General features: G+C 31.7%; 1 protein-coding gene across 1 annotated transcript; it reads right to left on the bottom strand.

Annotated features, from left to right (window-relative positions):
• Positions 1-6,608: 6,608 nt before the first annotated feature.
• LOC137620282 (cuticle protein AMP1A-like) lies at positions 6,609-9,941 on the bottom strand. The gene is made up of 3 exons (XM_068350514.1): positions 9,847-9,941; positions 7,464-7,675; positions 6,609-6,972 (listed from the first exon to the last, which is right to left on the bottom strand). The coding sequence occupies exons 1-3, from the start codon at positions 9,853-9,855 to the stop codon at positions 6,777-6,779; spliced, it is 417 nt and encodes a 138-aa protein (XP_068206615.1). The 5' UTR covers positions 9,856-9,941; the 3' UTR covers positions 6,609-6,776.
• Positions 9,942-15,000: the final 5,059 nt, after the last annotated feature.

Raw genomic sequence — 15,000 nt, 5'->3', positions numbered from 1 at the left:
TAGTGGTCTATTGCACAGCGGGTCAAGTTAATTATGACCACGGATTCAGCCGTTTTAATTAACCTTTGACCCTCTCTGTTACACAATGAAGCCTGGCTTTGGTATGCAAATTTTCTACCTGCAAATCTTTCCCCTGAAAAGAATGCATGAAGAGTTACGATGGTATTTGCCCGTTTATGACATTAATAAAATTGGCTACTGGATCCAGCTAGTGAGGTGTAGGGTTGTGGTGGCCGATGTGGTAACGTCCCTGACTGATGAACGGCAGGTTGGGGTTCGAGTCCCGCTCAAACTCACTCAAATCTCATCATCCTTGTGAGCTGAGGGGGAGCCTATATGTCTACCTGTTGAGTCATCAGCAGGGGTTGATTCCTGAAAAATAAAAATGCTTATGAAATGATATTTTGATTTCAATTGTATTTAATTCTGTATGAATGATACTAAAAAGTCAATGATCATACTAAAGTCTCTCGTGATTGATTGGCATTTGAAGAAATATCAGGAAGAGAATATCTCCTCTTTAATTCTAATAGCCAGGCCTTCTCCATCACGAGGCTCAATACTACGCAGTACTCTAGAAGTTTTATTCCAGCTGTGACCAAGTTGTGGAATGATCTTCCTAATCGGGTGGTTGAATCAGTAGAACTTCAAAAGTTCAAAGTTGGAGCAAATGCTTTTTTGTTGACCAGGCGGACATGAGTCTTTTTATAGTTTATTTATGACATATTTGTTTTTGAGGTTGTTAATAGTTTATATATGACATGTCTGTTTTGACGTTGTTACTTATTTTAGAATGATTTATTGTTAATTTGTTCTCTTCATTTATTTATTTCCTTATTTCCTTTCCTCACTGGGCTATTTTTCCCTGTTGGAGCCCCTGGGCTTATAGCATCTTGCTTTTCCAACTAGGGTTGTAGCTTGGATAGTAATAATAATAATAATAGTATTGTGCTCTAGAAATAAGTTATCGTTAAATAAAATCTTGCTAAGATTTAGCAATGGTTATAGGTGGCTCATTAGCAAAATAATATCTGTGAGAATCTTGTGATCCATATTTAAAGGAATTTGGTCTTATTTCAGTCTCACAAATTTTCAAGTCCTACTGGGAAGATGACACTGGTTTTTGTAACGCCACTATTTCGCTTTGCATCATCATCATCATCATTTGAGCCTTCAAAAGTCCTTTGTTGGATGTAGGCCTTCCCCAGGTTTCTCCACAGACTTCTATCGCAAGCTATTCTGTGCCACTGTTGCTTATGTTGGTCTAAGTCATCTCGCCAGCGGGTTTTTTGTCTTCCTCGGTTTCTTGTGTATCCTCGGGGTGTCCAGAAAGTTGTTCGTGATGTCCATCGGTTGTCTGTCATCCTGGCAATGTGCCCTGCCCAGTTCCATTTGAGCTTGCTAATGGTTTCAAGGATATCCATTACTTTAGGTTTTTGACGTATCCATTTAGCTGTTTTTCTATCCTAAATCTAACATGGAAGGATTTCGCTTTGCATCAGGTTAATTACTATTCATATCAGTCTCAATATTTGTTGTAATTCATTCAATTCATTCTTCATTTACGTTTCGATAACAGTCAAATTAAAATATGATAATATTAGGTTGATCTCAAAAACATAAGAATAGTGTTTGTAGGCTCCATAAAACTTGAAACCAAGAAAATTTATATAAATATTACTCAGATAAAAAAAGGAAAATGTTTGGTATCCATTCAATATTATGGCAGAAACCTAAGTTTCTATCAAAACTAGAAGCCACAAATACATTATTGTGCGTTTCCATCTGTATGAGATAAAATAAAAAAACCATTTTACACTACCTTTATTGTTGGTGAGATAAAATGGCCTATTAAACTCGAATTATGGTAACTGAAACCTCTAACGATATCTTTGCCGGTCAAGCTCTGGATTTACGTCATGCGTAGACAGTTGAAGGACGTATGTACATTGGTCTTGAATGCCCTTGACCTTTGGACCTTTCTCCCATTAATCATCTTTTGAAATGGAGAACTTTAGACTCCGTTTGCCATTCACAAGGCTGCTGCATAGAACTAAGGAGCTCCATGACATCAATTTATAAGGTTTTATGATTTTTTTTTCTTTTGTGTGTGTGTGTGATCTTGACGCAAATTTCTCTGGTTCATTTATTATAGTCGTGTTGGCTTGTAATTTTATTCAAACATTCATGATGTTATTTGTCATTGGTAAGCTTCCAGGGTATAGGCATAATGTTTTAGTTAATGTGATATATTACGAGGAGAGTAATGTTTAACTGTATTATACTACCGCTAGAGATTTATAGGGTCCTTTGACTGGCCAGACAGTACCACATTGGATCATTCTCTCTATTTACGGTTCATATTCCCTTTGCCTGTATATACACCGAATAGTCTGGCCTATTATTTATGTAGTCTCCTCTGTCCTCATACACCTGACAACACTGAGGTTACTAAACAACTATTCTTCTCTCAACGGGTAACTACTGCACTGTAATTGTTTAGAGCTTAATTTCCTCTTGGTAAGGATAGAAGAGACTCTTTAGCTATGGTAAGTAGCTCTTCTAGGAGAAGGACGCTCCAAAGTCAAACCATTGTTCTCTTAGTCTTGGGTAGTGCCATAGCCTCTGTACCATGGTCTTCCACTGTCTTGGATTAGAGTTCTCTTGCTTAAGGGTACACTCATACACACTATCTTATTCATCTTCCTCTTGTTTTTTTTTTTTTGAAGTTTATATAGTTTATATAGGAAATTTTTATTTTAATGTTGTTACTGTTCTTGAAATATTTTATTTTTCCGTTTCCTTTCCTCGCTGGGCTATTTTCCCTGTAGCATAGAAAGTAGTAGTAGTAGCAGCATTAGTACAAGTAATAATAATAATAATAATAATAATAATAATAATAATAATAACATGGAATAAAAAAACACGATCAGACTAAACCGTTTGATCGGAACTTCAAGATTTTGAATCAAATGACCTATCTATAACTAACGAGATTGCACCTGACCCCTCTAATTATTATTATTATTATTATTATTATTATTATTATTATTATTATTATTATTATTATTATTATTATTACGACTAGCTAAGCTACAAGCCTAGTTGGAAAAGCAAGATGGTATAAGCCCAAGGGCTCCAACAGGGAAAACTAAGGTGAGGAAAGGAAATAAGGAAATATACTACAAGAGAATTTCAAGAACAATAACATTAAAATAAATGCACGTGATCTTTGATCTAATGAAAAACAATATATATCATCACAAAACAAGTGGTTAATATTCCAAACAGAATTCAATGAAGATTTTTGTCAGAATTTCAAGAATTCAGACACCTTTTATTAGGGTACGCTTATATCTCACAAATGTCGCGTTTGAGTGGATTGGCTTGCTTTTAGGAGACTTTAATGAACGTTTTATGGCATTTTCAGACTTGATTGGTGAAGATAGGATTTTTCAACTATCAAATATTTCTTAATTGTCATCCTCAAATGGAAGGGTTATTTTTTTTCTTTTTTTTTCTCTTAATTCACTAGTGGCAATTGATTCTGGTTCGGGAACAATTTCAGAAACTCTGGTTTGATAATAAAAAGGGTCATCCAAAATAAACACATTATTATTATTATTATTATTATTATTATTATTATTATCATTATTATTATTATTATTATTATTATTATTATTATTATCATTATTATTATTATTATTATTATCATTATTATTATTATTTTCAGACTTGATTAGTGAAGATAGGATTTTTCAACCATCAAATATTTCTTAATTGCCATCCTCAAATGGAAGGGTTAGTTTTTTTCTTAATTCACTAGTGGCAATTGATTCTGGTTCGGGAACAATTTCAGAAACTCTGGTTTGATAATAAAAAGGGTCCTCCAAAATAAACACGTTATTATTATTATTATTATTATTATTATTATTACTATTATTATTATTATTATTATTATTATTATAACCGTAGCTGGAAAATGAGAATGCTACAAGTCCAAACACCCGAAAGAGAAAACAACTCAAGCATTAAAAAAAAGTAAAAGATAAACAACAAAGAAAATAAAACCAGAAATTAAGGAATTTAAGTAAAAAAACTTACATGAATAGAGATTACTATCCAGGTCAGGATGAGGAATTCAGTAGACTTCAAGTTTTTGTGTGGCCATTTAGGATAAGAGTCAAATGCTGGAGACCAGTCAGAAGAAAAATATTCCATCTCTGGCAGAATGAATTATTCACAAATTTTCCTCAACCAAGACAAGTATCCAGGAAACTTTACAGACTTTCCCAATCTATTTTTTCTTAACCCTTTTACCCCCAGGTTATTTGGAACTTTCCAACCCTTAACCCCCAAGAGTTTTTTTTTCGAGCACATTTTGCCATATATATATTTTAAATTGCTCTAACAGCCTCAATTTTCGTCATAAAGAGGTCAGGTTGGTCTCATTCTTTTGGAAAATGCCTGAAGTTTCTCAAAAAGTTATAAAAAATATGGAAAAGTGTAAGTAACAGTTTTTTGCAAGGACGTACCAGTACGTCCATGGGGGTAAAGGGATGAGTTTTTTGTAACGTACCAGTACGTTCATTTGGGGTAAAAGGGTTAAAAGTGAAATGGCATTGAGCACACCTAGAAATTTCAATGAGCTGCATGTGGCCCACACGAAGAAACCTTTTCATTGGAGAGATAGATTGTGGGATTCAATGTCCCAGACCCAGTAACAATCATAAATCTTAGAATAATTTAAAAGTTCTTTTTCTGTTCTTGTAATATTCGTTCAACTTCATTAATCGTAAAGTAGCGGTAGATCTTAAGCAAAAGCTAAAATAGAGAGTAGGGTTCCCCTGGTGTACAGGACCAGGTAAGCAGTAACCCTTAAAAGTAAAGTAAAGTGTTTTGACAGGATATTTTTATGGTCATGGTCTCTAAGTATTTTTGGAAACCAAAGAAGGAATTATTATTATTATTATTATTATTATTATTATTACTAGCCAAGCTACAACCCTAGTTGGAAAAGCAAGATGCCATAAGCCCAAGGGCTCCAATAGGGAAAAATGGCCCAGTGAGGAAAGGAAATAAGGAAATAAATAAATGATAGGAACAAACTAACAATAAATCATTCTATAAATAGTAACAACGTCAAAATGGATATGTCATCTATAAACTATTAACAACGTCAAAAACAGATATGTCATATATGGAATATAAAGAGACTCATGTTAGTCTGGTTTGGCTTAGCTAATGAAAAAAGACCTAGAATGATCGTTCCTCCTATAACAGGTAGTAAATCCATCTCCTGAAAATATATCTTGGCAAACGGAAACTGGCGGAATTTCCTAGTTCAGTTTTGAAAAACAAGACTTGATATAAAATGATAATTACATGGCTGGTAAATTTCACTCCTAACTCATTCCCATATTTTCAAACTTATCCATTTGTGATGAGATTGAATTTTATTTTATATTTTTATTTTCATGTCTTTTGAAATGATTATGAGTGCACAGCATAAGACAATAGAAATAAATTTCTCGATAAGAATTTTACTGCTTTTTTTACACTGTCTTGGTGTAGAGTTCTCTTGCTTGGGCACACTATTCTATTTTATATATCTTCCTCTTGTATTTTCAAGTTTTTATAGTTAATATATGAAAAACTTATTTCAATGATGTTAATGTTCTAATAATATTTGATTTTGATTAATTACTTCTCTTGTAGTTTCCTTATTTCCTCTCCCCATTGGGCTATTTTCCCTGTTGGAGCCCTTGGGCTTACAATATCCTGTTTTTCCAACTAGGGTTATAGCTCAGCAAATATAATAATAATAATAATAATAATAATAATAATAATAATAATAATATATCCCAACGATCTTGGATAACCTTCAGGAAGCAAACGCCTTAATAATTTTTTTTTTTCCACAGATTACTATTTTAACCATGTTTTATAACTGTTCATTATTAGAACTTATTCCTTGGTCCATCTTTTACAGTTTAATTTTCTTGCATTAAATTTTTAAATTGATATAAATTTGACATGTTCTCTAACTCAGTACATTATTCAAGCATACTATTCCATCTTATTTCTCTTCCTCTTGGAATATTTTTCAAGTTTTTATAGTTTATATATGAAAGATCTATGTTAAATTAATGATGTTACTATTCTTAAAATATGCTATTCTAATTGTCCATTACTTATCTTGGAGTTTATTTATTTCCTTGTTTCCTTTCCTGACTGAACTATTTTTCCCTGTTGGAGCCCTTGGGCTTATAACATCCTGTTTTCCCAAATAGGATTGTAACTTTGATAATAATAATAACAATGATAATAATAATAATAATAATAATAATAATAATAATAATAATAATAATAATAATAATAATCTACTCATCAGATGATACCGTACAGAATTTACATGATGCATGAAGACGGGTGTTAAGTTTACATGTAGTATTTCTGTTACCATTTCTTCGTCAGTATTTCTGGTTTTGGTTTGCAACAAAAATTGAAGCAAGAGTTTTGCCATAGCTGCCCCTTGTAATCTTATTCCAATATTCATAGATTATATCAGCCATGAAATCATTAGAAAATGGAAGGTATAAAATAAATTTGTGAATGATGATAATTTAATCGTTTCATAAATAATTTACAATGAATTACATATACAGTAATTATTTTCGTATTTACATAGTCAGTATAACTTTGGACAAGGTCTTAATTGAGTCTATGACTCTGAATGTAGCATTAATTAAGCTCCATGGTTAATCCATATTACTTTAGTTGTATGAAACCTTTTCTCCACGGGCAATGGCGGCTCTTTGGGCTTCGGCGAAGGCGATCTGGTCGAGGACGAACTGGGGAATTGGGTGGGGGAATTCTGGAGCCACTGGCAGCAGGTCGGACTGGGGCTGGAAGCCGTTCTCGTCAGCGACGAATTTCAAGGAGACTGGGGTTCCGTCAGGAGCTGTGTATCTGTGAAGAAACATAAAGTTGTTAGGCTTCCTCTCATTCACTTCAGATGGATAAGTAGGTATTGGCTGATATAATCATTAAGGAAGGTAGCTATGGTCGTTTTAAAAACAAGGCAATAAATGGTGAATGTTTCAGGTTACAAAAGTACTTGTCATGCATAAAGAGGTAATTTTCGTTAGAATTTACAGTACTTTGGGATAGTCTTGCTCTTCTACCTCTATTCGGCCTTACTAATGTTCCCCCTCTGTGTAGACTGACTGTGCTGTTTAAGCACAAAAACCTCCCGCATAACGACCGACCAAACTGGCGGAACTATGCATAAAATTCTGTCCAAACTAATGACTATCTACAGTATATTCTTCTGACTAATCCATTTTCTTTAACAAAGATGATCTAACATAGAAGTCCTACGATACATCTGCACTATATATGACAATTTTTTTTCAAATGAACACTCATGAGCAGTATAACTTGCAAGTCGCCATACTCACGAGAACTGTCCAGCGCTAGCGATAGCCCCTTGTGCAACAGGCGATCCGGACTGGGAGATGACAATTCCGTTCCCGGTTTCAACGTCAAAGTTGTATCGGCCATCATCTTCTTGGATGCGGTCGTCCCTCAGGATGGGAGCGTCCTCATCGGACGAGGATCCATACTGCTGGGGAGCAGCCACTGCCAAAGTGGCGAGAGTTGCGAGCACGATCTAGCAGAGTAATAGATATTATTATTATTATTATTATTACTATCCAAGCTACAACCCTAGTTGGAAAAGCAAGATGCTATAAGCCCAGGGGCTCCAACAGGGAAAAATAGCCCAGTGAGGAAAGGAAATAAGGAAATAAATAAATGAAGAGAACAAATTGACAATAAATCATTCTAAAATAAGTAACAGCGTCAAAACAGATATGTCATATATAAACTATTAACAACATCAAAAACAAATATGTCATAAATAAACTATAAAAAGACTCATGTCAGCATGGTCAACATAAAAATATTTGCTCCAACTTTGAACTTTTGAAGTTCTACTGATTCAACCACCCGATTAGGAAGATCATTCCACAACAGTTGGTAAAGAGTTATCTGCGTTGTGACTGCATAGGCTTTTGTCTAGTGGTCAAACAGGAAAAGGCTATTATGTTGTGTTCTTGATTCAAGTGCGTTTAGTCCGTATCGCCTAATGCTTCAACTTAATTTGGTAAACACCTAATATTATAAAATATGGTGAGGATATCCATATATTAATCATATATTACATCCGAATTATATAAAGTTTAATGTGTTTCCAATTTTTTCTCCCCACACCATCCAAAATGAAAAACTATTTCTTTCGCGAAAATAACTATTAGTACAGTATAAATTACCATGAATAAAAGTACCCAAAAATAACTGATAATTTCGGGCTGTAATATAAAGATTCTTACGCTTTGTACCAGTTAATGTGTAAAAAAAAAAAAAATGTTCATCATTATTATCAAAATTCATTACTGATATTTGTCTTCCATTTGTGTAGCCAAATTCAAATGTCAATATAGCGATTTGAAGTTGACCGAGAAAAAATTATTGCTATAATATTAAGCATAAGACATTTTTCACCAATAATGAAGTAGAGGAGGTAAGCTGGTCTTGTATGTCATTGCAATAGCGAAAAAAAAATGCTTTTTATGATACATAATGTGAACATGGTACCTGCAAATATGGGAGAGTAAGGTTACACAACACACACACACACACACACACACATATATATATATATATATATATATATATATATATATATATATATATATATATGTGTGTGTGTGTGTGTCTGTGTGTATGTATATATATATATATATATATATATATATATATATATATATATATATATATATGTGTGTGTGTGTGTGTGTGTGTATGTGCGTATATATATATATATATATATATATATATATATATATATATATATATATATATATACAGTAAGTATATGTGTAGGTGTGTGTCTTTGTGTATGTGGTCATGCAGGTGTATTATGTTTGTGTGTATAATTGACTGATCCACTTACTGTACATGACGTCAGAAAAAGAATATAAATCCTACAGAGAAAAGGAAAAGGAAACAAAGTCTTTTATATCAAACAAACTACGAAAATATTGCCGAAAGCTTTATAATTTATGCTACTGAATCAATCTTAAAAGAAGACTGATATGCTGTTCCATAGCGTAGACTCTCAATATATACTTTCCTTAGTCTTCTGCGAGAAATTTAATATCATCGGTACATCATCACAATCAGAAATGAGTTTAAAGCTAGCCTGCATTATCATATGTTTTTTTGTAGGAAGATTGAATTCCAATTCCTTTCATTAATCAAATTAAAAGCTAAATTTCCTACAAATATCCTCCAGTGTTGGGACGCTTCTAAAACCAACCATTTTGATATCAAATTCTATGACATCCAGAACTTTTGTTAAATGCATCTTTCCAGCTTGGGTATCACTGCCACGATCCGATCTTTAAAACGATTTATTTTGATATCGAGATTAATGTTATCCTAAACGCGGGATGTGAACTTGTATTCAAAAATCATCTTGAGTGTCCTCATGAAATATTTGAACGTTTTTATTTGAGTTCTCTTGCTTGAGGGTACACTTGGACACACTATTCTATCTAATTTCTCTTCTTGTTTTGTTAAAGTTTTTATATTTTATATAGAACATATTTATTTTAATGTTACTGTTCTTAATACATTTAATTTTTCCTTAGTGCCTTTCCTCACTGGGCTATTTTCCCTGTTGGAGCCCCTGGGCTTATAGCATCCTGCTTTTCCAAGAGTTTAACGTTATAAGAACCGCAATTGTGCATTCGGTCGTCACCTAAGCACAAAACTTACGATCTTCATGATGCTGTGGTGTGAAGAGAAGTTCTGATAGCAAGGAGGGAGCCCGGCGGTGTTTATATACCCGACGAAGGGTAACAAGAACTGTTCTGTCGTGTTGCCAAAGTGCCACGGTTAGCTCAGTGACACCTTCACCTCTTGCAAAACCTACATGCAAGATGCTCAAGGATTGTTTTTTTTTTTATTAAGTATATCAGTTTAATGGATCCTTAAATGTGTCAATTTAATGGAAAACCACCGCGTGAAATAAAAAAGGGCACAAATAAATAATTGTGTAGTAAACTCTTTTAAGAAATTGATGCATTTTCAAGCAAAAGAAAATTAAGGGGATTTATATATGGTTTAAATAATGTTGTCGATTCAGTAAAATAAAAATTCAAATTATTCAAAAATACACTAAATCCAATAAAATAAACAATAAACATCTGAAATAAATGTAAGAAAATGTAAGTAACAAATAATAAAGTTATGAATTAAGACTAACATTTTGAATTTTAAATTTAGGAATTGTACAGAACTTATGGCTATTTACCTCCAAAACTCTATCCTTTGTGAAACTGTTTAATATGAATTATGCGAGAGCAAAACTTCAATTTCAATACAGGTTTTGTTTTCTTTCGAAACCACCTCCCTTTCTTATCTTTAGTTTTTGACATCAATCTTCTTATAACTGACAGTTTTGAATCTCTCTCTCTCTCTCTCTCTCTCTCTCTCTCTCTCTCTCTCTCTCTCTCTCTCTCTCTCTCTCTCTTTCTTTCTTTTATATATATATATATATATATATATATATATATATATATATATATATATTTATTTATTTATAAATATATACACACACAGATATATATATATATATATATATATATATATATGTATGTATATATATATATATGTATATATATATATATATATATATATATATATATATATATATATATATAAAATTTATACATACATACATTCATATATATATATATATATATTTATATAAATATAAGTATACATATGTACATATATATATATATATATATATATATATATATATATATATATATAAATAAATAAATATATATATATATATATATATATATATATATGCACACATACGCATATATATATATATATATATATATATATATTTATGTATATATATAGATATATATACATACATATATATATATATATATATATATATATATATATATATATATATATATATATACTGGTCTCAATGTTTATGTAAAGTACTGTAGAACTACATGAGTTAGTGCACTTTTTCTTAGAACCAGTTCTTTGTTTTGAAATATAAAGGTATTTTAGATTTTAAACTTTCCGGTTACCTTATCTGTTCCTTGATTTATGGAGTTGTTGATATGATAGTGGACACAACGCTTTTTTTGATAACTTTTTTTTTATATATAATCATGTTGTTATTCTACTATAGCTTATTTTCACTATTTATACTGAATTCTTGATTAATTGTGAACTTCCTTGAATGTTCAATACATGATATATAGATGTGAGATTTATTTGATTTTATCATAAGTAATTTTAAGAATATCATACATACCTCTTGTACTTATATTTACCTTACATTTTGACATAGATCATTATGCAACATTCTTACCTTCGTCCATTTTCAAAGTTATTAGAGATATTATTAGAAAATTTAGTTTTTATCTGACTTTCCCATTTTTAGGTGTAATATAATGTTTAGGTCCTACTTTGAACTTTGAAAATATCATGGAACTTCAAAAAGATCTATCTGAATTTGGTCGTCCTGTTGGGTACAACGTATCAACCTTGGATTAAGGTTGCGTTAGAGTTCATATTTCAATCTTATAAGCATTCAGGGTCGATCTTCCAATTTAGGTAGTGGTGAAGTATTGCGCAAAAAAAAAAAAAAAAAAAAAAAAAAACATATTTTTGATAAGCTGTTTATATGCATGAACACAAAAGGTCAAACCATATTTTTCACAGAACCAAAGTTAATTTGCTTTCTTAACATTTTCTTAATTAAGTTTATTTTAATTCCTTTTATAATTAATATATCAAATATATGTTTTAATGTTGTTAATGTTTTTAAAATAATTTATTTTAATTTTCATTACTTCTTATATCGTTTATTTATTTCCTTATTTCCTTTCCTCACTGAGCTATTTTTCCCTGTTGGAGCCCTTGTGCTTATAGCATCATGCTTTTCCAACTAGGGTTGTAGTTTAGCTAATAATAATAATAATAATAATAATAATAATATGAATTTTTGTTACGTCAATACTAAAAGTTTGACAAACTATACGATTTCGTTATGATAATTAGAAAAATTAATATATAGAAGATATTTTCACCAAATGGACCGACGGTATTATGAATGATAATATTTCTCTATTATTCTTCACGTATGTTGGCTGTATATGATAGTCTCGTCTTGAACCATAAAAACGCACTTGCCTGTTAGATAATAATATACTAAATTAAAAATGAAGTAATTACTCAAAAGTGTCACTATTTGTAAACTGTTTATTTCATGGACACTATTGAGTAATTACTCCATTTTTAATTTAGTAAATATTTTGAATATATATCAAATGTACGCTGGCATCACGAACTTCTGTTTGGTTGACTATGTTGACGATGTCAGTTCCAGGTCGTTTAGTGAGGAAACCAGGCTAGGTTTTTTTTTTTTTTTTTTTAATTCTATAGTTTTTTTTTTATAATTTTAACTTGTTTCCCATATGGCGAATAGTTTCAAATTAGGAAAAAGTAGTAGGTATAACAATAGCTTTGCATAATTTGGCAGTATATGGAGAGCGTGGTCTTGTAAATAAGTACCCAATTATTAATGGAAATATATCGTTTGTCAACTTCTGTTGTTTCTTAAAGGGCATTTGACAAATGGAAGTTTCCATGAGGAGACCTAATGATTGACACTTAGATAACAGTCCTTAATTTCCACTAATAAGATGACAGCACATATTGTTAATTACTACTTTTAATTTTATGAAAAACGATAGACGTCTTGTCATAGGTTCATGATTTATTTTTTATTTTCTGCAGGTAAATTGAAAAATCGCTTAATGAATAGAATATATTTTAAATATAAATAATCAAGAAAGGATACCACATTCATAAAAAAATAAAAAATAAATGTTTTTGAACCTAAGTCTGGCTTTTAATCAGCATGTGGTCTTGCTCAAAAAAAAAAAAAAGAAAAAAAATTGTCATAGGCCTATTTTAATAATCTGTACAACCTTCCATAATCGATTCCAGATATCCTGCATCTATATTAGACAACCTTCACACATTAATGTTCAATTCAATTTGCCTTTGGAGTGAAGATTAATGATTCAATCCGGCGAAGTAATTATCTCACGAATTAAAGATCAATATCCCTTGATTTCAACAGCTACTTATATTTAATTCCAGGAAGACGTACCTTTTGATTAACAATTATTATTATTATTATTATTATTATTATTATTATTATTATTATTATTGTTATTATTATTATTATTAATTGCTAAGCTACAACCCTAGTTGGAAAAGCTGAATGCTAATAAGCCCAGGGGCTCCAACAGGGAAAATACCCCAGTGAGGAAAGGAAATAAGGAAAAAATAAATATTTTAAGAATAATATTAAAATGAGTATCTCCTATATAAACTATAAAAACTTTAACAAAACAATGAGGAAGAGAAATTAGATAGAATAGTGTGCCCGAGTGTACCCTCAAAATAGTGGAAGACCATGGTACAGAGGCTATGGCACTTCCCATGACTAGAGAACAATGGTTTGATTTTGGAGTGTCCTTCTCCTAGAATAGCTACTTACCATAGCTAAAGAGTCTCTTCTACTCTTACCAAGAGGAAAGTAGCCACTGAACAATTACAGTGCAGTAGTTAACCCCTTTGGTGAAGAAGAATTGTTTAGTAATCTCAGTATTGTCAGGTATATGAGGACAGAGGAGAATCTGTTAAGAATATGCCAGACTATTTGGTGTATGTGTAGGCAAAGGGAAAGTGAACCGTAACCAGAGAGAAGGATCCAATGTAGTACTGTCTGGCCAGTCAAAGGACCCCAAAACACTCTAGTGGTAGTATCTCAACGGGTGGCTGGTGCCCTGGCCAACCTACTACCTAGTTCCCGGTTCCCTTCATTTTGTGTAATCAAATTCAGTGACCACATGAAATCAAATGCATAGTTTGAGCTATGAACATCAAAGGCCAAATATATTATTCAAGAAAAGATAACATTAACTGTGAAAGGGACGTTTTCGTGTCAGCCCATATCAGTATATTCAGCTCATGTGGATATTCTGTATATTTCAAAGTGATTTCAAATTCATTTTTAGGAAAATTCCCAAATACCAATCTTACCCCTATCTCTTTAATTATCTTAGGAATTTACAAGAATATTATGATAAATCCGAGTCAGGTTATACTAAAGATTAAACCATTCATTTTATGGATAGATAAATATGAGACTTAGTAAAGAATAAAGATGAAGCTTGAATATTGTGGAGTAAAGTGATGTATAAACTATCCTTCTCTTGAATGAGAATATAATCAACATAAATGATAGGCGTATCCCTTCTCGTGTGTTGAAATGCACAGTGAAACATGAAACCTGCTTCAATTATGATAGTAGACGTGCTTATTTCGAGAAGCAGGAGACCTATCATCTTTGGAAGGGTAACAAATCAGATTTCACTTAAAATAACTATACTCAGTTAAAAGTTGTTGTTCATAGTGTTTATGCCTCAGCTGAAAAGAAATACAATTTGACCATAAAGGAAACCCCTTCTGGTACATCTCAAGAACATAAGTTGTGGATTATCCTTAATTCAGTAATCTTTAGTGTCGACTTAACAGTTCCTCCATTACTTAAATCAGATAGATCTTTCTCTGACTGTCCAAAGGAAAAGGTAACTCTTTTGGCTCATTCCTATTTTTCTGACACTTAAATGAACTAGTCTAGCTTTTCGATCACGGGAAATTAAAACATTCTTGATGGACCTTGAGCCTTATATTATGGAGGTGTAGACCCAAATGGTATTTTCCTTTTTTTTTTTTTTTATAAAGACTTCTGAATTTGTAGCTCCTAAGTTGTCTGTTATTTTCTGCAGGTTAGCAAGACGAGATTCATTTTGC

The sequence above is a fragment of the Palaemon carinicauda genome, chromosome 26, assembly GCF_036898095.1.
Source record: "Palaemon carinicauda isolate YSFRI2023 chromosome 26, ASM3689809v2, whole genome shotgun sequence".
NCBI lineage: Eukaryota > Metazoa > Arthropoda > Malacostraca > Decapoda > Palaemonidae > Palaemon > Palaemon carinicauda.
This window is presented reverse-complemented; position numbering and strand designations above follow the sequence as displayed.